The sequence below is a fragment of the Rhinoraja longicauda genome, chromosome 21, assembly GCF_053455715.1.
Source record: "Rhinoraja longicauda isolate Sanriku21f chromosome 21, sRhiLon1.1, whole genome shotgun sequence".
Classification (NCBI taxonomy): domain Eukaryota; kingdom Metazoa; phylum Chordata; class Chondrichthyes; order Rajiformes; family Arhynchobatidae; genus Rhinoraja; species Rhinoraja longicauda.
In genome coordinates, this window is record NC_135973.1 from 950634 (window position 1) to 974879 (window position 24246).

A 24246-nucleotide genomic window follows, 5' to 3' on the forward strand; every position below is an offset into this window, starting at 1 on the left:
CTCTCTCTGCTCCAGGCCTGTAGTATTGGAGCATGAACCAACAAGGCAGTGCAGGCTCTCTCTGGTCCAGCCAGTGCTGCTGTGGAAGCTCAGGCCTTGACTCACAGACCTCGCGTTGGGCTAGGACGTGGAAAGTGAAGGGCTGGTCACTGATCTCACTCCACAACGCCAGCCTCCATGCTCCAGACACACAGAGCCTGGACGGTATGGGGTGGTGGACACTTGCCATCCTCCAGCACCGCTGGGCAATGCCTGCTGGAGCAATGGCGGATATGTCCATCGGCCACCTCTGGCACACCGTCCATCCTCATTCCCACCTCCGTCCACTCAAGATCAGGTGGGACTGCACGCACCAGGGCCAATGCCTGGACCACATCACAACTGCCAGAATCACACGCACACACACAGTCATGCGCACACACACACACTTGTACACACACAACTTGTAAACACACACACACACACAGTCATGCGCACACACACACTTGTACACACACAGTCATGCGCACACACACACTTGTACACACACACACTTGTACACACAGTCATGCGCACACTCACACTTGTACACACTTGTACACACACACTTGTACACAGTCATGCGCACACACTTGTACACACACACACACACTTGTACAGTCATGCGCACACACACACTTGTACACACACACACTTGTACACATATACTCTTGTACACATATACACTTGCTCACGCATACTTGTGCACACATTTGTACACACACTTGTACACATATATACACACACGTATACACATACACACTTGTACACATATACACACTCGCTCACGCACACACTTGTGCATACAAATTCACACATGCAGTTATATCAAATGCAGCCACAAATTTCACTTCCTTTACAAAAACCAGAGTAGTTGTAAAGGTAAGAGAGTGAGTCCACTGAAGGGGGTATAAGGAAGGTAAACAGCCACAGTCTGTTCTGCAGGGTAGGGGAGTCAAAAACTAGTGGGCATAGATTTAAGGTGAGATGGTAGATATATAAAACATTTCACACAAAAGCTGATGTATACATGGATCAAGCTGCCAGGAGAAGTGATAGATGAAGACATTTAAAAGCCAAAAGGAGACGGGATAAAGAGGTGGATTATTGGTGGATAAAGGCTGCTAGATTATTACTGAGGTGGACGTACACGTTCCCAGTGAGCCTGCACTGGGTCAAACCAGCACATCTTCCTCTTGCTTCACAATTACAACTCCATTTCCCACAGCAGCAATATGAAGGAGCTATTACCGAGGTCCCAGCAGGCAGCTGGAGTGAGTTGATGGCAGGTGTGGGGGGGGGGGGGGTCTGTCCATTGGGTGACCTAGCCAGCGATACTCCCTTGCCCATCACCACAAACTCAGATTCACTAATCACCTGTTTGTGGGGGCTGGTAATACGTCAACTCCAGAACAGAGCGTGCATCTGCAACAATTGCCCGTGGAGCTCTTTGGAAAGCCCCAAGAAACGAAACGCATTAGACAATATGAATTCAATTGCTCTAGTAACTGCGATCGATTGGACAAAGTTAAAAGCATTAACATCTTCAATACTCAACCTTTATCGTCTGATCTTCAGGGATATTTTGTTGTGACGCACTAGAGAGTTCTCAGGAAGGGCTCTTCCCAATCTGACTTGTTCTTACCCGATGTGGACAGGACTTTCTGCATGGATGGTGGCGCCCGAACTGCTTTTACCCCTAATCCACCTCAAAACAAGAGCACATTTAACATTTACTACAGGCATTTATTAAAGTATTGATTTGCAACGTTTCAAAATAAAATTTATTATATACTGGTGTTTCATATTATAAATTACATGATACAAAGCATCCACCATTATAATTTAAATACATTTCCCCAAAATATAAATCCCCATTAAAGGCAATCTAAATGTGTACACCAAAATGTACATCGATGGAAATGGTCACACAAAAATAAACAGGAGTTTATATCAGAATAAATTCAACTGTTTAATAGGAAAATTCTATTTCTCACTTTCAAATTATAGTACATAGAATCTTTACTCGTATATACATATAAGAAAATGTCAATAACTGGCAGAACATACAGTGCATCAAGTCTGCTCAGGTTTTTTGGAATAAAAGCTGTTTTTCTTCCATTTAATATTATCTTTACAAACAAAGTAGTCACTTTCTGCAGTCCAGGTTCTAAACATTAGTTCACAATTAATGCAGCATAAAGGTTGTCTAATTTAAACAGTAGTCTGACTAAAACCTTTACAAAACACAGATAAAACTAACACATAATCTACAGCAGCATTTCATGTTCAAGTTTTCTTGTAAAATATCATTTGTAGAACATGCCGTTAAATCCAATCCCCTACAGCAAGGCTGTGCATATTTGGAGCACCGTGTTAAACATTCTCTGATGGAAATAGTGGGGAGAATAAAGACAAATTGCAATTGCTACAAATTGTGTGTTAATGCAACTTATCCGGATATTTATGAAATAAATCTCACAGTTAGCTTTGGTCAAAAAAGAACACCCAGACTATGATACAATTAGTATGTCCGAGCATATTTATTCTGTTCACAGGTTTGTGCAGGAATTAGAATCTTTACCAATCAAACAGCATACCACAAAAAGGAGATCGCAACTGGAGAAAAGTGCTTGAAATGTTGAGTTTTGTTTTCAAGAAGTGTCAAGCATTTATCCATTAATAATTACAAGCTCGGTCGCAGAGGGAGATTTCAGTGTTGAGAAAGACTGATACGACCCTACAGTAGTATAACATGTAGCTAGGTATGACCTATACACTTAGCACACATTACAGTAAAAATAATGAAATAAGACTCTGTATATTAGAATCATTGGTTATGTGGTTCTCGCATTTACTGGGAAACTGGACCATTGCATGGAAATCCTGTCCAGGAAACCGTTGAATGAGATTCTAGTGGATCAGTTGGAATTGCAATTAGGCAAAATAAATGAAGGTCAAATCCTTGGAAGTAAACGTGACTGTACAGAAGGACGGAGAAATGTCACTGCCACCTTGTGATTATATACATTCTGTAATTCCAGTTTTATTCTTTAACTCCAGCACACATGTAGTTCATTGCCAGAGACCTATCATGCCATGTACAACCATTGATCTGACACTGTGTTTACTTTGCCTTAGATGCAAAAAAAATTTTTTTAAACAGCCACCTCCTCCTTTAGAGCTTCTGGTTTGTACAATATAATATTTGCAAATATACTTAGTAAAGATTTAGTTCTTGCGTTGTGATGAGATTCCATGTGGAAGTCTTGATAACTGAATGTAACAGGAATGCTGCAGGAATGTAGAACAGCTCCTGTGCTGACAGTGCAGTCAGAAATAAACCATGGCCTCAAATGGGTGAAATATGACATTTCTGCCCCCAAAAGTAAGATCAGATACTAAAGGCCCAAAAGAAAAATGTCCCATATACTTATTAATGTGGGAAATACATATCAAGTATTTACACAGCAGTAGTCTTTCTGCAAAAGCCACAAGTATAGTTGGGTGATAACGTTTGGTTGAAGCTACTGTAACATTAAATATTGACTGGTGTCACCATGTTGGGTGTAACGTCTACCAACTGCACCCCCTGGCCCTGCCAAACCCCTTCCCTTCACCACACGGAATGAAACGTACAGGTTGGACACTGGAACACCAGTGGCAGGCTGCCCTCCACACAAACCATTACTGGCTCCGAATCCAGAAAGTCCACAACCCCAACATCCTCGTCCAAAGCAAGCCAAGGCAGCAGCTCACCAAAGGCAAGCTGGGACCAACACCAAACGCTTCACTTGCCAGTGGCACTCTCACCCAATCATCAATTCAAAGCAAAACCTTTAAAATGCATGGTTGCTGTCCACACAGCGACAAGATTAAATTCACCACGCTATTGAATTGCTAAAACCCCTCTTTCTGTATCGTGCCCTACAGTATAACATGTGTAGCTAGGTGTGACTTATACACATAGCACACATTACAGTGAAAATAATTAAATAAGACCCTGTATATTAGAATCATTAGTTATGTGATTCTCGCATTTACTCAGAATCGAAACCATTGCGTGGAAATCCTGTCCAGGAAACCGTTGAACGATTTTTCAAAACATGGCACCATTTCATGCATGGAGTGATTGCTGCAGCATGCAGCATGCATGCACGTTCTGCGGCTGGCATGGGTGCAGAGGTGAAGACTCTCTCTGGCCCCTCCAGCAGGATGCAGGATGTAGGCAGGCAGTGCCCACTAATGCACACACACACCATGCTGCAGGGAGCTTGCCACACAGGCCAGTGCAACATGGAACTGCCCATGAAACACACTCCAAACTCAGGAAGCTTTGCTAAATACACAATTTAGCCAGATAACTATTGGGGGGGGGGGGGGGGAGAGGGGCAAACGCAAATGAGTTTCAATGTCAACCCTCAATTAATAGATACATTCAACATAAGTTTTTTTTTAAGTGCTAACAAATGTGCTTAAAACCACCACTTCCAGTTCTTAAGTGTCTAAAGAAAAATAGCTACTACAGTAATATAACCCACCAGCTAATAATCTACTCACCTGAATCTTTCCTTTATTACATATGATCAATTCTCAGATGTTCGTTAAAAATGAAGACTTTATGTTTCAAGACAGAAAATAAAATGAATCCATTTGTAATATCCTGTACTGAATAATATCTTATTCTAGACCAAACAAGTCCTTTTGCTCAAAAAGAACACATAAGATGCCTTTTATATTCTGGTATAAAAACATCTGGCATATTGGAGAAAAAAGTCAAAAATGAATTAAATTATCTTGTCATTTTCACAGAAGCTTCAAACATTTTGTGGTCTTTCTTATCTCTTTTACCACTGCATAACTACTGAAAACAATTTAGGAATACAGTCCTGTTACAAAAATAATCAGTTTCCTTCGGTTGGCCAAATACATCTAAATTGGCCTATTCAACAAACAACGTACAAGTCTTCTTTTATATTAGAACAAATCTGGTAGCCACACGAAAACTTATATGGCCAGAACAATAGCCGGATGTGTTTTTTACCTGGCGGTAACAAAAACACCACACTTCCAGCTACAAGAATGTGCCAAATGCTGTGAGTGTAATAATAGTTCTCCTTTGTTTCCAGAAATCCATACACAGCAATAGCAATTAATGCTGAACCTATCCCTGGCAATAAAAAAAATACCCAGCGCTTCCATGTGGGAGGGTAACAATGCCGACGTTTCACACACTGAGACACCTGCAAGGCAATGAAAATAAATTAGTCCATGTTGGCTTATTAGTAAACAATTTATCATTTCAATTATAAACCTGCAATGATCTATCTGCCTCACGAACAAGTCTCATCAGAACACAGTCCCACTGAAGCCAGTGAGTGAATGAAACTCAGCCTCCTTTATGGGCGCAGGATACAGTAATGGGTCGACTGGGCTTGTATTCACTGGAATTTAGAAGCATGACAATAGACAATAGGTGCAGGAGGAGGCCATTCGCTCCTTCGAGCCAGCACCGCTATTCAATGTGATCACGGCTGATCATTCTCAATCAGTATTATCCCGTTCCTGCCTTCTCCCCATACCCCCTGACTCCGCTATCATTAAGAGCTTGATCTAGCTCTCTCTTGAATGCATTCAGAGAATTGGCCTCCACTGCCTTTTGAGGTAGAAAATACCACAGATTCACAACTCTCTGACTGAAAAAGTTTTTCCTCATCTCCGTTCTAAATGGCCTACCCCTTATTCTTAAACTGTGGCCCCTTGTTCTGGACTCCCCCAACATTGGGAACATGTTTCCTGCCTCCAACGTGTCCAACCCCTTAATAATCTTATACGTTTCGAATAAGATCCCCTCTCATCCTTCTAAATTCCAGTGTATACAAGCCTAGTCGCTCCAGTCTTTCAACATACGACAGTCCCGCCATCCCGGAAATTAACCTCGTAAACCTATGCTGCACGCCCTCAATAGCAAGAATGAGAGGGAATCTAATAAAAACATATTACATTCTTAAAGGATTGGACAGGCTAGATGCAGGAAAAATGTTCCCGATGTTGGGGGAGTCCAGAACCAGGGGGGTCATAGTTTAAGAATAAGGGGTAGGCCATTTAGGACTGAGATGAGGAAAAACATTTTCACCCAGAGAGTTGTGAATTTGTGGAATTCTCTGCTGCAGAAGGCAGTGGAGGCCGATTCACTGGATGCTTTCAAAGAGAGAGTTAGATAGAGCTCTTAGGGCTAAAGGAATCAAGGGATATGGGGAAAAAGCATGAACGGGGTACTGATTTTAGATGATCAGCCATGATCATATTGAATGGTGGTGCTGGCTCGAAGGGCCGAATGGCCTCCTCCTGCACCTATTTTTCGATGTTTCCACAATTATTAACAGCACCCAAAGGGCAAAATCACAAGCACTGGCGCTTGAACGATGTGATTCGCAATCGCCTGTTGTAGTAAAACACCATCCGAGTAGTTCAAAGGAAAACACGACAACCCAAATGTTGAAAACATAGAAAATAGGTGCAGGAGGAGGCCATTTGGCCCTTCGAGCCAGCACCGCAAATGAAGATAGCACCAAAGTAAAGGAGTGATTTTATGAACTAGTTTACAAGTTGTCACACATACCCACACACGATCTGTGTGAAACATTTGCCCCTCAGGTTCTTATCAAATCCTTCCCTTCTCACCTTAACGTTCATATTATTTCCATCGCTCAACTTTGATCAAAATTAAAGTGAACCCAAAAATGTTTCATGTTTACAACTAACAGTGCACGCTTGCACTCACCCACGCAGCGGCCATAACGCTGACAGCAAAGAGGCAGGGCCCCAGCAGGTTCCAGAGACCACGCCGATCCAACTGCATTGACATCGCAATCAGCAGGGAGCCCAGAATAAAAAGCACCTTTAATACAAACAAAAGTCCATTGTAAACATATCACTTTCTTCAAACATGTTATTAAACATGGAAACATACAAAATAGGTGCAGGAGGAGGCCATTCGGCCCTTCAAGCCAGCACCGCCATTCATTGTGATCACGGCTGATCATCCACAATCACTAACCCGTTCCTGCCTTCTCCCCATATCCCTTGATTCCACTAGCCCCTAGAGCTCTATCTAACTCTCTTTTAAATTCATCCAGTGAATTGGCCTCCACTGCCCTCTGTGGCAGAATTCCACACATTCACAACTCTCTGGGTGAAAAAGGTTTTTCTCATCTCAGTTTTAAATGGCCTCCCCTTTATTCTTAGACTGTGGCCCCTGGTTCTGGACTCCCCCAACATTGGGAACATTTTTTCTGCATCTAGCTTGTCCAGTCCATTTATAATTTTATACCTTATTGATACTAAGATATTAATGTAAAGCATTGACCTTTGATCATAAGATCATGTGATAGGAGCAGAATTAGGCCATTCGGCCCATCAAGTCTACTCCGCCATTCAATCATAGCTGATCTATCTCTCCCTCCTACTCCCATTCTCTTACCTTCTCCACATAACCTCTGACACCCGCACTAATCAAGAATCTATCTATCTCTGCCTGAAATATATCCACTGACGGCCTCCACAGCCCTCTGTGGCAAAGAATTCCACTGATTCACCACCCTCTGACTAAATAAATTCTTCCTCATCTCCTTCCCAAAAGAATGTCTTTTAATTCTGAAGCTGTGATCTCTAGTCCTAGACTGTTGCCGGGACGAGAGGATGTGAGCTAGAGGGAGAGCTTGAGTAGGCCTTGGAGTGCAGGAGGTTGAGGGATGATCTGAGAGGTGTGTAAAATCATCAGAGGAATAGATCGGCTAGATGCACAGAATCTCTTGCCCAGAGTAGGGGAATCGAGGACCAGAGGACATAGGTTCAAGGTGAAGAGGAAAAGATTTAATAAGGGTAACCTTTTCACACAAAGGGCGGTGGGTGTATGGAACAAGTCACCAGATGAGGTAGTTGAGGCTGGGACTATTCCAACGTTTATGAAACAGTTGGACAGGTACATGGATAGGACAGGTTTGGAGGGATATAGACCAAGCGCAGGCAGGTGGGACTAGTGTAGCTGGGTCATGTTGGCCGGTGTGGGCAAGTTGGGCCGAAGGGCCTGTTTCCACACTGTATCACTCGATGACTTGTGGAAACATCCTCTCCACATCCACTTTATCCAAACCTTTCTCTATTCTGTAGGTTTCAATGAGGCCCCCCCCCCCCCCCCCCCAAAGAACTTTCTTGTTGAAAGCATGCCAGTAATATCCCATGTCCAACTTCAAAAAGAAAATACACGACCATTGGCCTGTCTTGGATCTCAACACACTGGCAGTTACAAATTTAACTCCTATAAATAATTCTCCAGCTCTGCACTATTAACCATTTCTATAAGGGGGCCACCTGCTGTACGTTATGCCAGCTAACAGAGCCCTGAGGCAGAGTAACCAAATCCAATGGAAATGGTTTGCTCTGGGATCGGGACTGGAAACTCATGCCAGTTGCTTTCCATATCTGCAATATTCTTGAGCGTAAGACACAGCCGCCAGGTGGTGATGCAAAGCATGGTGATGCAAAGCATGGTGAGGCAAAGCATGGTGAGGCAAAGCATGGTGATGCAAAGCATGGTGATGCAAAGCATGGTGAGGCAAAGCATGGTGATGCTGAACAGCAACTACAAACACACATATTCAATGTAATCTAGAAACTATTTCAAAGCTGTACAATGAGAAGGCACATCAACGTCCCCTGTAGCCAATGGGTTGACTCATTAGACTTAAGTAACTTGCTTCTAGTTAACAGCGTGGGCATTGGGAAAATCCTCAAAACATCACTAAACAAACTCTGCTGCTGTTACAACTTTCCTGCATCTAAAATCCAACTACTTTGGCAAATTCTTTAATTTGTTCCCAGCCAGAAAGGGAAGTAACCAACTACCAACCGCACAGCAACTGATAGGTAGACCCAAGGGAATTGCAGATGCTGGTGTGCAAAAAAAGTGCTGGAGTAACTCAGCGGGTCAGGCAGCATCTGTGGGGAACATGGACAGGTGACGTTTCACAGAGTGCTGGAGTAACTCAGCGGGTCAGGCAGCATCTCTGGAGAACATGGATAGGTGACGTTTTGGGTCAAGACCCTTCTTCGGACTATTTTTGTAAACCAGCATCGGCAGTTCCCAGTGTCCCCTGTTTATTGCTTCATAGATTGCCCAAAGTCCACGAGTAATGAAAATATCTGATGGTCAGTTAATTTTTAACACAATAAGTACCGAAATATTATAACTCAACATGCAAAACATTCCTGTGGAAAGAAGATCAAAAAGCCCCAAATACTCTTTTACCAATGGTTGTTGATACTTACATACTTCAGCTGGGACTTCAACCTGGCCATGCAGAGAACAGTGACCCAGACGGACAGCACTGAGCCCAGGAAGTCACAGTACTGCAGTGTGTCGTACTCCATGATGCACATAACCGCAACCCCCGGCTGATCACACGCATGGTAAAACTGCAAGGAATGGATCATTTAAATGCCATTTCAAGAGACAAGTGGGTTTTATTGTCATGTGTCCCAGATAGGACAATGAAATTATTATTTGCAGCAGCCCAACACAATATGTAAATATGTACATATACTAGTTGGAGTAACTCAGCGGGTCAGGCAGCATCTTGGAGAACATGGATAGGTGACGTTTCAGAGTGCTGGAGTAACTCAGCGGGTCAGGCAGCATCTATGGAGAACATGGATAGGTGACGTTTCACAGAGTGCTGGAATAACTTAGCGGGTCAGGCAGCGTCTGTGGAGAACATGGATAGGTGACGTTTCACAGAGTGCTGGAATAACTTAGCAGGTCAGGCAGCGTCTGTGGAGAACATGGATAGGTGACGTTTCACAGAGTGCTGGTATAACTTAGCGGGTCAGGCAGCATTTTTGGAGAACATGGATAGGTGACGTTTCAGATCAAGACCCTTCTACAGACTCGATCTGAAACGTCACCTGTTCCTTTTCTCCAGAGATGCTGCCTGAGCCGCTGAGTTACTGCAGCTTAAAGCCGAGTATTACAGCACCATTGGCACAGGCAGTAAGTGGGGAATTGTTTTTTATTTTTATTTTTTTTATTTTTTTTTACAGAACTTTTTAGAAAACAAGCCCTCCCACCCTTCCCCCCACCCCCCCTTATACTAACCCCAAATAAGAAAAAAGAAGAAAAGAAAGATTAAAGATTGCCTGGGTGTTGGGGGTCCTGCACACGCCCCATGGAATTCCAAACAGAATAAACTGTATATATATGTACATCTCTCCCAAAAGGACCATTGAGAATATGAACAATTCTTCTATATATATAGGCCCATCTTTTGTAAATAAGGACGCCAAATATTTAAAAAAGTATCATATTTGTTCCTTAAATTATAAGTAACTTTTTCAAGTGGAATACAGTTAGAAATTTCATTATTCCAAAGGTCCATACTTAAATAGGAATCTGATTTCCAAGTAACTGCGATAGTTTTTTTGGCTACTGCTAATGCAATTTTTATAAATTCTTTCTGATATTTATTCATTTTAAGTTGTGGTCTTATTCCTTCAACATCACCCAATAACAAAAATCTTGGGTTGTATGGAAGTTGTATTCCGATAATCTGTTCTAGAAAACTTCTTAAGTTTGTCCAAAAAGGTTGTATTTTTGAACAGGACCAAGTAAAATGAAAAAAAGTACCAATTTCTTGATTGCACCGAAAACATTGGTCAGATAAACTTGAATTTTGGCCTACTTAAAAATAATAAGGCCTACTTATTATTTTGGTCCAGGTATTTATTACCGAGTGTTATTTCTAATGGGGGGCAAATATGGTTAGCAGAAATGGTATAACAGGTGACTGTAAATGGATCGATTGTAATCATGTATTGTCTTTCTGCTGACTGGTTAGCACGCAACAAAAGCTTTTCACTGTACCTCGGTACAGGTGATAATGAACTGAACTGTCTCAGTGTACTACTGCACACTTGTGCTGTATCTCAGATGCTTATCTAATATGTATCTAAGCGCTTATGTACGATGATACGTGCTGAACTGAATAGAAAAATGGACTTCACTGTACCCCAGTACATGTGACATTAAAGAACCCTACCATGTACTTTTCTTGGCACCATATATCAGAACAGTTAGATAGAGCTCTAGGGGCTAGTGGAATCAAGGGATATGGGGAGAAGGCAGGCACGGGTTACTGATTGTGGATGATCAGCCATGATACAATGAATGGCGGTGCTGGCTCGAAGGGCCGAATGGCTTCTTCCTGCACCTATTTTCTATGTTTCTATATTTAAGTATTTGCAGGTACAACAACAACATTTAAAAGATATTTGGACAGGTACATGGCAGTAAAGGTTTAGAGGGATATGTGTAGATGGAGCATCATGTTTGGCATGGGAAGATGGGCCGAAGTGCCTGTTTCTATGGCTGTGTGACAGTTTACCACAGTAAAAAGGACAACCTTCAAATTATTTATCATCATTTTGATCAAAATGGGAATGAACACATTGTTAAAAGCATGTCAACTGCTCTAAAGATTACCGTTGAGAAAACCATGGTGAAGAGGTAGACGGCAGCCTCGACAAAGTAATAGCGATGGACTGCCACCACGATGGCGGGGATGAACATGAGGTTACTCAGCGTCAGCAGCAGAGTCGCCAGCAATTGCTTCAGGTATGACTGAGCGTGAGTGTCGTCAGTGCAGCTCCAGCCACTCCAGCCTAAGATCACACACAACAGGCAGAGTTATATCCCCACTCACACCAAGCACAATGCATGGGCAGACACACAATGCTGGAGTAACTCAGCGGGTCAGGCAGCGTCTCTGGTGAGAAGGAACGGGTGACGTTTCGGGACAAAATCCCGCCCCCTCCCCTGACATCAGTTTGAAGAAGGGTCTCGACGCAAAACGTCACCCATTCCTTCTCTCCAGAGACGCTGCCTGACCCGCTGAGTTACTCCAGCATTTTGTGTCTACCTTCGATTTAAACCAGCACCTGCAGTTTCTTCCTACACACAACGCATGGGAAAGCCACGAACAACACTGTCCTATTGAAATGTAGCAGGACCACGCCTTTTGAAGTCACATAATTATGTTATTCACAAATTCTGTAATCCTTCAACAATATTAAATCTGGAGCGATTCACACACAGGTACTTTGTCCATCGGTCGTGAAACCGAGCTTTTTGTATCCAGATGCTCCTCGACTTACTATGGGGTTACGTTCTGATAAACCCATCATAAATCGAAAATATCGTACGTCGAAAATGCATTTAATACACCTAACCTACCCAACATCATAGCCTAGCCTAGCGAACATCATAGCCACCTAACCTATCCAACATCATAGCCTAGCCTAGCCTAGCGAACATCATAGCCACCTAACCTACCCAACATCATAGCCTAGCCTAGCCTAACCTACCCATCATAGCCTAGCCTAGCCTACCCATCATAGCCTAGCCTAACCTACCCATCATAGCCCAGCCTAGTCTAACCTACCCATCATAGCCTAGCCTAGCGGACATCATAGCCACCTAACCTACCCATCATAGCCCAGCCTAGCCTAACCTACCCAACATCATAGCCTAGCCTAGCGAACATCATAGCCTAGCCTAGCGAACATCATAGCCACCTAACCTACCCATCATAGCCTAGCCTAGCCTAACCTACCCATCATAGCCTAGCCTAGCCTACCCATCATAGCCTAGCCTAACCTACCCATCATAGCCCAGCCTAGCCTAACCTACCAACATCATAGCCTAGCCTACCCATCACAGCCTAGCCTAACCTACCCATCATAGCCTAGCCTACCCACCACAGCCTAGCCTAACCTACCCATCATAGCCCAGCCTAGCCTAACCTACCAACATCATAGCCTAGCCTACCCATCACAGCCTAGCCTAACCTACCCATCATAGCCCAGCCTAGCGAACATCACAGCTTCTACTGAATGTGTATCGCTTTTGCACCATCGTAAAGTCGAAATATGGTAAGTCGAAGCATCGTAAGTCGAGGAGCATCTGTATTCTTTTTGTACCTCGCTCGGTACACTGAACGAATATTGCCAATGCAATAAGCCAGGTGCAGTATTTGGTGTACATGATCCAGGTTACAGAAAGAGACACACACAGGGTGATAGGGGGTAACACTGTGTGTCAGTCAACACCTATGGTGAACATGGGCAGGTGACAATTCAGGTCGGGACCCTTCTTAGGTCCAGACCCAAAACGTCACCCATCCACATTATCCAGAGATGCTGCCTGACCTACAGGGTTCCTCCAGCACTGTTTCTTTTAAATGAGCGTCTGCAGTTCCTTGTGTCTACAGAGAGCGAGTTTGCGTTCTAAGGCTTTTAATATATGTTAGGTGTTCCAGTGAGCTACCATGTAAGGCCGCAAACAAACGGACGATGCTTTACCTGCCCGGAATGAAGTTAACTGGTTAATTTGTGAATCAAGCCTCGAATGAACTGTGATTATTGATCAGGGTGGATTTTATGTATGATCAGCGATCAGCCTCTTCTTTGCAACAGTCATACCCACCTGCTTTACAAACACATGCAGCATAAAGATATCCGTGAGCTCGAAGAAGCCTGCATTCCCCGTACACTCCACAATCGGCAATACAGGGACTCAGTACGGTCGACACATCTACCCGAGCAGTCTCCTTCCCACAATCGTGACTACAAAAAGACAGAAACCCCCATTAATACTCAATTACAGCCGTCAATAACTGACAATGTGTGTTCTCTCTGAATGTTTATTAATGAACAGTTCGTTTTAGGTACAAAGCCCTCTTCAGAGAAGAATGAACATCAGGCAGGATGTGATATGTGTTACACCCTGGTCCTAATGGTGTAGAGCACCAACTCTACCAGTTTGATCTAAACCCACCCAAACCTATAACTGTATTAGGGGAAAAACTGCAGATGCCGGTATAAATCAAAGGCAGACACAAAATGCTGGAGTAACTAAGAGGGTCAGGCAGCATCTCGGGAGAGAAGGATTGGGAGACGTTTCGGAACAAAGTCCCGCCACCTCCCCTGACATCAGTCTGAAGAAGGGTCTCGACCCAAAACGTCACCCATTCCTTCTCTCCCGAGATGCTGCCTGACCCTCTGAGTTACTCCAGCATTTTGTGTCTGCCTTTAACTGTATTGATCTGTTACAGAATATGTGCATCTTTCAAACTTTTTATTAGTTTGTGCATTTTTTTAAGCACTTCAAAACAAAAGCTGAAGTCTCAGAATTTGTCTTCAATTTAGAATCTGAAGAAAACAACTCCTCCACAATTATCGCAAAAGAAACGTTAAATAACCCTCCAAAATATGAACTCATCATGGATTTGGCCAGAAATAAAATACCTGGCTTCAACCTGCGTACATGTCTGGTAAATGGCATCAAATATCAGCATCTTACTTCAGGCATTACAATGAAACTGTGGGTGTGGAGAGGATGTTTCCACCAGTGGGAGAGTCTAGGACCAGAGGGCACAGCCTCAGAATTAAAGGACGTTCCTTTAGGAAGGAGATGAGGAGGAATTTCTTTAGTCAGAGGGTGGTGAATCTGAGGAATTCATTGACACAGAAGACTGTGGAGGCCAAGTCAGTGGATATATTTAAGGCAGAGATAGATTCCCGATTAGTACGGGTGTCAGGGGTTATGGGGAGAAGGCAAGAGAATAGGGTTATGAGAGCAAGATAGATCAGCCGTGATTGAATGGCGGAGTAGACTTGATGGGCCGAATGGCCTAATTCTACTATCACTTCTGACCTTATGATGTTTCACTGGGAGGCTGATCCATTTCTCTTGGACATGGCTGTACAATCAACTATTCAGCACCTCGTTTATGGATTAAAACCTGATATACGTTAAGTTAAAGGAGCCCTTGGTTTAAGTCTGACTGCACAGCCCCATTGTGGGTCAGTACCACCACGTGAAGGGTTAGTCTGCCTGCCATGGTCAAGCAAATATTACAACAGTTCTCCAAAAATACACTTCAGTTAAACCATGCAGGATATTGCTTTGTCTTCATTCACTAGGCCCAGCATACAATGACATTTGTTTTTTAATTGCCAATCTTATAATTGGTGGTTGAGTAGTACAGTTGGTTGCTGCCCTTAGTGCAGAGTGGCAGATGAGGCCTACACAGTGGTCTCTCAGTTGGGTGCCTGCACCAAGCTTCAGGGCATCCCACACCACATCATCAGGCACCTTGGAATAACTCAGTCTAAAGGGTGGCACGGTGGCGCAGCGGTAGAGTTGCTGCTTTACAGCGAATGCAGCGCCGGAGACTCAGGTTCGATCCTGACTACGGGTGCTGCACTGTAAGGAGTTTGTACGTTCTCCCCGTGACCTGCGTGGGTTTTCTCCGAGATCTTCGGTTTCCTCCCACACTCCAAAGACGTACAGGTATGTAGGTTAATTGGCTGGGTAAATGTAAAAATTGTCCCTAGTGGGTGTAGGATAGTGTTAATGTACGGGGATCGCTGGGCGGCACGGACTTGGTGGGCCGAAAAGGCGTTTCCGGCTGTATATATATGATATGATATGATGATAAACGTTTGGTTTCAACAATTTCTTGCACAGTACACCAAAGATTAGTCATGAAGGGCACAGGAGCGCCGGAGAGCCGACCCCTGTCGCTGAATCTTATGTTCCAGCACAACCAAACATACAGCTTACTCAAGATGAAAAATACTGCCTTGCACCTAACGCAAGAAACACATCAATCTAAATATCCAGAATATAGAGATACTAGTTCATAGAAACATGGTCATTATCTCTCTCCCAATCTTATGTCAGACAAATGCACACTGTATTTGAAGTGATTACTTATAGAAACGTAGAAAATAGGTGCAGGAGTCAGCCATTCGGCCCTTCGAGCCAGCACCGCCGTTCAAGTGATCATGGCTGATCATTCTCAATCAGTACCCCGTTCCTGGCTTTTCCCCATATCCCTTGATTCCGCTAGCCCTAAGAGCTCTATCTAACTCTCTATTGAATGCATCCAGTGAATCAGCCTTCACTGCCTTCTGAGGCAGAAAATTCCACAAATTCACAACTCTCTGGGTGAAAAAGTTTTCCCTCATCTCAGTTCTAAATGGCCTACCCCTTATTCTTAAACTGTGGCCCCTAGTTCTGGACTCCCCCAATATCGGGAACATGTTTCCTGCATCTAGCGTGTCCAATCCCTTAATAATTTTATGTTTCTATAAGATCCCCTCTCATCCTTCTAAATTCCCGTGAACTTAAACCTAAGTAGGCAGGGTTATGGCTTGTCCCAACTTGTGTTCAGTATTATTGATATGCACTCCATTTATTTTAAGGTTTGTAAACACAAAGCCCCAGCTTCTAATTCAGATTAATTAAACAGAATCCAGAAGTTAATTCCTCCTAGTCTGAAGAATCACAACAATCTCTCACAACAATCTACCAGAACAAATTAACGCCTTCTACAGTATTGCTGCTTTGGAAACTAAGCGATACAGAAACTAAACCTCCTGTCCTACACAACATCGTTGAATTGCATATTTTGCAGTCATGCAACTCATGTATAAACAAAACTTGATTTACTAGTTGGCAAGCACTTCACTAAAGTAAGGCTGGAAGAATATTCTAATCATTTGTTTTTCAACTTTCACCGTCCTTTTGGCCCATTATTTATGCACCTTATTCAAATTCTATTCTATTTCTTATTCCTTATTCTTTACATACAAAGCCCGGATGGCCGTCAGCCTGGGCTCAATGCTGCCATACACACACCCACATCAGGGCAGGGTGAACCAAGCTGGGGGCAGCATCAATCACACAACCACATCAGGGCAGGATGAACCAAGCTGGGGGCAGCACCTGGGCTCAATGCTGCCATACACACAACCACATCAGAGCACGGTGAACCAAGCTGGGGGCGGCACCATTCACACAACCACATCAGGGCATGATCATCCAAGCTGGGAGCAGCACTGTTCACACAACCACATCAGAGCACGGTGAACCAAGCTGGGGGCGGCACCATTCACACAACCACATCAGGGCATGATCATCCAAGCTGGGAGCAGCACTGTTCACACAACCACATCAGAGCATGGTGAACCAAGCTGGGGGCAGCACCTGGGCTCAATGCTGCCGTACACACAACCACATCAGGGCTCAATGCTGCCATACACACAACCACATCAGGGCATGATCATCCAAGCTGGGGGCGGCACGGAGGCGCAGCAGTAGAGTTGCTGCCTCACAGCGCCAGAGGCCCTGGATCCACCCCGACTATGGGTGCTGTCTGTACGGAGTTTGTACGTTCTCCCCATGACCTGCGTGGTTTTTTTCCGATATCTTCGGTTTCCTCCCACACTCCAAAGACATACAGGTTTGTAGGTTAATTGGCTTGGTGTAAATGTGTAAACTGTCCCTAGTGTGTGTGTGTGTGTGTAGGATTGTGTTAGTGTGCGGGGATCGCTCATCAGTACGGACTCGGTGGGCCGAAGGGCCTGAATCTGTGCTGTATCTCTAAACTAAACTAAACAAAAAAACTAAAAGCCAGTGTAAAGACATGACGATATAATCTGGGGCGGCACTCAGTGCATCACTGTGGAAGTCCTGGACTGCCAACAGAAATATAGTCTTTAGGATCAGACATTGTGGTCTGTATGTGAGCTTAAAAGATCGCACGTGGACAGAGAAAGGTTTGATTTGGCCATTGATCTGTTGTCAAAAGTCATGATACAAAACAGAATATCTCTTAAATCTATTTCACTGATGTAACGGGGAAAGGTTACTGTTTTCATGAACAAATTACCCATCGCACTTTCATACAGTAGCATTCACAGTAATGATGAAATGCTTTAGGGTATTGGAACAGCTCCAGAAATGTAATACTGCTTGATCTTGGCAGGATTAAAATGTTTGGTGCTGTTTTGTACCTACATTTGAACATTTGAGCACATTCAAATAACCAATCAGTTACTAAACTGTTACTATACCATGACCTGCGTTGGTCTAGTTAAGCCTAAGTCAATTAAAGACTGTTTGATTTTGAATGACCGATTTCATTATCAACAGTGGCCTCACCCTTTATCATTGGGACACAGGATTTGCAAGGTGAGATACCAACGGTCTGTCTCTGGGTAAGGAACATGAAGGGATCTTGATAACAGCGAAGTATTCATTTTAAGCAGATATCCCAAAGATAAAGCTATGAAAAGAAAAACATATATTATAATGCATACAATGCATAAAAACAAAACCTGACAAGATGTACAGAGGGTCCTCGACTTGCAATGGGGTCACGTTCCGATAAACCCACCGTAAATCAAAAATATGGTAAAAGCCAGGTGAGCAGAGGAGCAAGCACCAGGAGAGAGAACTAAGCGAGATTCACAAAGCAATCAAACATAGGTAGATCCCTCAACCCACATACATACCCTGCCATTTATACAATCTCCACACAGCTGGATTCAATACTGATAGATTTTCGACAGTCAAATGCATCGAGAAATCAAGTTCAAAATATGAAAGAAAGCATCAATTAGATACTGATTAGAGCTGCATTGATATTTGAAGTATTACATACCTTCTCTGCAGTTGCTAGAGTTAGCATCCATGGCCATCACAGGAGACCCGGCACTCAGGCACGCAAACACAGTCGCATTTTCATTCGACAGTGATGTCTAAAAGATTGAAAATAATTTTCTTACGTTTCCCTTAATAACAAACCTTTTAGTTCCACAGAGACAAGAAATATCAATATTGGGAATGTTTTCTTGATCTTTCAGTTTCAGAGCAAGTTGATCAAGCATAAGGATTAACAAAAATCTGGAAGGAAGATGCGACAATAAAAAGGTGGGACCGGTAGGAAAGGCAATCAAAACGGGAACAGGAAAACAGGATAAACCTGTGCAGAAAAGTAAGTGCAGTTACAGATGCTTCCCGACTAGCGATGCTTCGGCAAACACTGGGCAAAGGCAGCACCAGCAGCGAGCCGCAGCACCGGCAGCGAGCCGCAGCACCGGCACCAGCAGCGAGCCGCAGCACCGGCACCGGCAGCCAGCCGCAGCACCGGCACCGGCACTGGCAGCCAGCCGCAGCACCGGCACCGGCAGCGAGCCGCAGCACCAGCAGCGAGCCGCAGTACCGGCACCAGCAGCGAGCCGCAGCACCGGCACCAGCAGCGAGCCGCAGCACCGGCAGCGAGCGGCAGCACCGGCACCAGCAGCACCAGCACCAGCAGTGAGCCGCAGCACCGGCACCAGCAGCTAGCCGCAGCACCGGCACCAGCAGCACCAGCACCAGCAGTGAGCCGCAGCACCGGCACCAGCAGCGAGCCGCAGCACCGGCACCAGCAGCGAGCCGCAGCACCAGCAGCGAGCCGCAGCACCAGCACTGGCACCAGCAGCGAGCCGCAGCACCAGCACCGGCACCAGCAGCGAGCCGCAGCACCAGCACCAGCAGCGAGCCGCAGCACCGGCAGCGAGCCGCAGCACCAGCAGCGAGCCGCAGCACCAGCACCGGCACCAGCAGCGAGCCGCAGCACCAGCACCAGCAGCGAGCCGCAGCACCGGCAGCGAGCCGCAGCACCGGCAGCGAGCCGCAGCACCGGCAGCGAGCCGCAGCACCGGCAGCGAGCCGCAGCACCGGCAGCGAGCCGCAGCACCAGCAGCGAGCCGCAGCACCGGCACCAGCAGCGAGCCGCAGCACCGGCACCAGCAGCGAGCCGCTACACCGGCAGCGAGCCGCAGTGAGCTTCTGGCCACGTGATCAGGTGTTAAATGCATTTCGATTTACGATATGTTTGGTCAACAATGGGTTTCTCAGAACATAACCCCATTGTAAGTTGAGGAGCACCTGTATTCTTGCAAACAGGGTGAAATGTAGAGACTATTCACGTTGTGGTTAACTGCTAGTGGAAGCCAATGTACTTGGGAAGATGGCGATACAAATAGGACAAAGGCAGTTATAAACCCATTTCCTTCTTCACATGGGGAATTCAAAACTCTGCATTTGATGGTTTTCCTTTTGCATGCATAGCTCCAAATTTATGCTGGTACATTACAGGAAAGGTTAAAATGTACACTTTTGATAGAATCAAATCATTTAAATGTTATCCATTTCTGTCGAGCCTAATCAGATGAAACCCTTCTGCACCAGCCAGTCTTTTACCCAGCAAGAAGCATAAACTCCCACACACTTGCAATCTGAAACGGAAATGCAACATGTTCTGGTGAAAGGCCCACAACCCAACAGAAACACTGCTGCTTTCTCCGAGACCTTGGCTGACTCTTCCCAAAGATAGAAACAAAATGCCAGAGTAACTCAGTGGGTCAGGCAACATCTCTGGAGAAAAAGGCAGGCAGCAGGGTGATATATCTGGGAAGCTAACAAACAGCAATATCTAGGCCTAAAGAACACTGCTGGAGTAACTCAGCGGGTCAGGCAGCATTTGTGGAGAACATGGATAGGTAACGTTTCACACAGTGCTGGAGTAACTCAGCGGGTCAGGCAGCATCTGTGGAAGGAAGTGGGCAGGTGACGTTTCACAGAGTGCTGGAGTAACTCAGCGGGTCAGGGAGCATCTCTGGAGAACATGGATAGGTGACGTTTCACAGAGTGCTGGAGTAACTCAGCGGGTCAGGCAGCATCTCTGGAGAATAGGGATACATGGCGTTTCACAGAGTGCTGGAGTAACTCAGCGGGTCGGGCAGCATCTATGGAAGTGGAGGGGAGATGGCTCAAGATTCCAGCATCTTCAATCTCCTGTGTCTCGATATCCTCCAGGTATCAGAGTCTATATGCACTTTTGTCAGTAGCTGAAATCTCTGTATCATTTGCACATAAATTAAAGCAAGTGTCATTAACATCCGATAGAACTTGGTGTTCTTGCTCTACCCCTGTGGGCAGTTATGCTTAGCAACGTAGAATTTTAAAGAAATAAATTGCATCAAGTTGTACCGCAGTCAATCCAATAAATATTTCCAACATTTTTTTTTTGAAAGAGGTGAAGGGTGGGGAAAGGGGGAGATTGATCAGCCATGATCACATTGAATGGCGGTGCGTACAGGCTTGAAGGGCCGAATGGCCTCCTCCTGCACCTATTGTCTATTGAACAACAAAATGGAGATAAATGCTGAAACATTCTTCCTGCAACTACATAGGTGTGTACAATTAAAGCTGCACTCCGAGATAGACTGGTACAACACCTCATGGCTAACGTCATGGGAAGAAATCCAAACCATACCTTATTTAAACGTAGATTTAAGATAATGGTCCCACCACTGTCTCGTCCTGTATTCAAGTTCAGTAAAAGAATCATCGGATATTCAGAGGTGACGGCTACTTCTGGCCCATTCAAAACATAAAACCTGACAGAAGCAATATCCAAAGCTTCACGCAGAACAGACTGAGTACGGAAACATGGTGCCTGCCCATGTGGTGCTTCGGTATTGTTCATCTTCATGCTGGCTGCTAACATCTCCTTGTTGTTCATTGTTACGTCTTTACTGAACAGAGTCAAGTTTTTAAATAGAATAGGAAGAAATCCACTCCCTACATGTGTACACACTGTAAAAGACACAGTTTACATTTAGACAACTTTAAAATGTGGACATTACAAAGCTAATGCAAATTTTAAATATGTTAAAGTTCACCCAGATAGCTTGCTCCTCCCATTGCTGTCAATTGAACAGCGGTTGGTGGTCTATCAAGAGTGTAATATAAATTCAAAGTAAGGGTCATGCCAAGCGTTGGAAACGTGACGAGGAATTGATCACTCAAGCGCAAATGGTTTATTGGTCAGAGGTGAAACTTTATTGAACAATGAGTTTAATAAAGATGAATGACATCACTCCAAAACATTAGACCAGTGAGGTGGTAGAACATCAGTTGTCACATGCAGCTTGTGAAAGCTTACTTCAACTGTACCATTATTGGATGCACTACACACCTCTCAAACATAAAGGCTAATTATTCAGAAAATAAAGCCAGTATTTTCACCATAAATGCAGGTTCCTTGACAATTGATTCCATCTCTTTCCCAGCATAATCGCAGATTGAACCAAGCTGAGACCTTTGAATATCAAACTGCTTCAATACTCTCAGACTGAAGAAGGGTCTCGACCCAAAACGTCACCCATTCCTTCTCTCCAGAGATGCTGCCTGACCCGCTGAGTTACTCCAGCATTTTGTGCCTATCTTCGGTTTAAACTGGCATCTGCAGTTCCTTCCTACTGAAGACTTTCAGGAACAGACTCCCACCCTCCACTCTGCAAGGTGCTACATATTCAATATTGTGTGGCCCATGTCCCAACCTGCAGAAAGTCTTATTTATCCATTGGTCTTTATGTCCAATGCCTTAGTTTATCACTGCAAACTCATGCATCAATCCCTCATTGACTGGCTCTTTCACATCTCACACCTTCACCAGTGCACCCACTCCCACTCATTGCTAGAGTTCTTCATGGTGTCACTTCTGGCTTTTAATATCTCCACCCTCAGCATAACACTGCCATTAAGCACTGGGCTTCTGCCATTCCATCCTCATTCTCTGTTGTATTTGCAATTCCTCAACTCCAAAAGCCCCGCCAGTTTGATAACGTCACCTTGTCTAATATTTCAGGTGTTTGGCAAAACCAATTATAATATGTAGGAAGGAACTACAGATGCTGGTTTACACCGGATTGACACAAAATGCTGGAGTAACTCAGCGGGTCAGGCAGCAATATGACATTATAAGTCTTTATGATCAAAGTATAATGTAAATGCCAACTGTTTCCAAAATAACTTGGGGACAGAAAATGAAGCATGACTCTACAATTGACTTGCAAGCCAATGGAAGGATACAAAGCCGTTCCCCATGAACATTAGACCACCACCTTGTACACATCAGTATACAGTATACACATCAGTATACAGTGGGCAGGGTGGCACTGGCCCTGGTCAGAGGTCCTGCTGACCTGTGTTGAGGGCAGGATTTACTAACAGACTCAGAATCATCTTTCACTGGGATTGCTCGGTGCTACAGTGGGAATTGGCCAAACCTCACACACAATCAATCCCACATGTTTCAAATGGAGTTCTGGGTCTGTATATTAAGAAGCAAAGGTGATTTTTTAATTAACTGTCTTATTTTCTTTTTTTTTTTGTTGTTTAAAAGCGTTTAAACGTGCAGAGCTGGAGGCTGTGACGGGCCAGTGAAATGCTTCTGTGTATGGCCCAGGAAAGCCCACGCTGGCGAGATCCTTGGGCAACAGTGCCAGGATTGGTTCAGCACACTCCAGCCCGTTAGCGACCTGCAAGGCCAAAGCAACAGCCTTTGCAAAGAGCTGGGACAGGCTTAGCTTCGGGGCTAAACAGCACCCTCCTCAACCACAACGATTCTAAACTCAAAACAATCTGATGGCAAAGCTGAACATACCTGCCAACTGAGCTGCAATGTGAAAGGACACCAGCCAGTCAGCGTTGCTACTTTCCACTGTGATTAGAAGCCATTTTATCCACGGTGGGGAGTCCAGCGTTTTCATGCAGTTTACACTTTCACTGCAATTTACAAGCTTCAGGTAAGAGTTAGGCAACGAGTTTGATCCGATTAACAGGTTGACAGGACAAGCCTCCACAACTTGGTTGTTGACAGCGCAATTTGTTAGCTGAATAACAAGTTGTACAGTGTTCTCAGGAATATAAATTCTGAAAATAATTAAAGCAGATAGTGTATTTGTGTTCAGTTAAGATCATTTAAAACTTGCTGCTGAAAGAAGCTAATGGGGGCTTACCTCATGTGTGTAACAGGATGAAGACGAGACACATTCATCCGAAGCGAAGTGTTCGGTTCAAGAACAGGGACGTTAATCAACCGCTGAACAAACATCTGTGGCTGAAATATGTAGGAGCACTTGGCCGAGAAACCCTGTGGAGAGAAGCAAATGGTAACACCCTGTAAACCTGGAGTCAAATACTAATTATGGAAAGCAGTTACAGGTTTGATGGCTTCATGCTTAAAACACTAGAGTCTTAATTCAAAAATTGGAATTAACACGACGTGAACACTGGTTCAAACTACAGCAGCAATTTAAAAATCTCTCTGGTTAAATTAAAATCTGTAAAAATATAATTGCAATCTGACAATTGTTGACTTCAAACATTTCCTTCAGAGATGCCAAATACTGCAAAGCAAATTACTATAAAGTAATCCTACAGATAAGTTTTGAGAGCAAAGTCAGATAATAACATTGACCCTGTCA

The 24246-nt window shown here is 44.3% G+C and overlaps 1 protein-coding gene across 1 annotated transcript in view; it reads right to left on the minus strand.

The window, feature by feature from the left end:
- Positions 1-1825: 1825 nt before the first annotated feature.
- The window catches only part of pgap6 (post-glycosylphosphatidylinositol attachment to proteins 6), a 35898-nt gene continuing 13477 nt past the window's right edge, over positions 1826-24246 (minus strand). Inside the window, exons 4-13 of the mRNA XM_078418398.1 lie at positions 23779-23912; positions 23424-23692; positions 21249-21571; positions 18588-18684; positions 18086-18209; positions 13559-13698; positions 11558-11736; positions 9349-9495; positions 6803-6919; positions 1826-5261 (exon numbers count right to left, since the gene is read on the minus strand). Of these exons, the coding sequence (XP_078274524.1) occupies positions 4965-5261; positions 6803-6919; positions 9349-9495; positions 11558-11736; positions 13559-13698; positions 18086-18209; positions 18588-18684; positions 21249-21571; positions 23424-23692; positions 23779-23912 (1827 nt within the window). The 3' untranslated portion in view covers positions 1826-4964. The remainder of the gene's footprint in view (positions 5262-6802; positions 6920-9348; positions 9496-11557; positions 11737-13558; positions 13699-18085; positions 18210-18587; positions 18685-21248; positions 21572-23423; positions 23693-23778; positions 23913-24246) is intronic.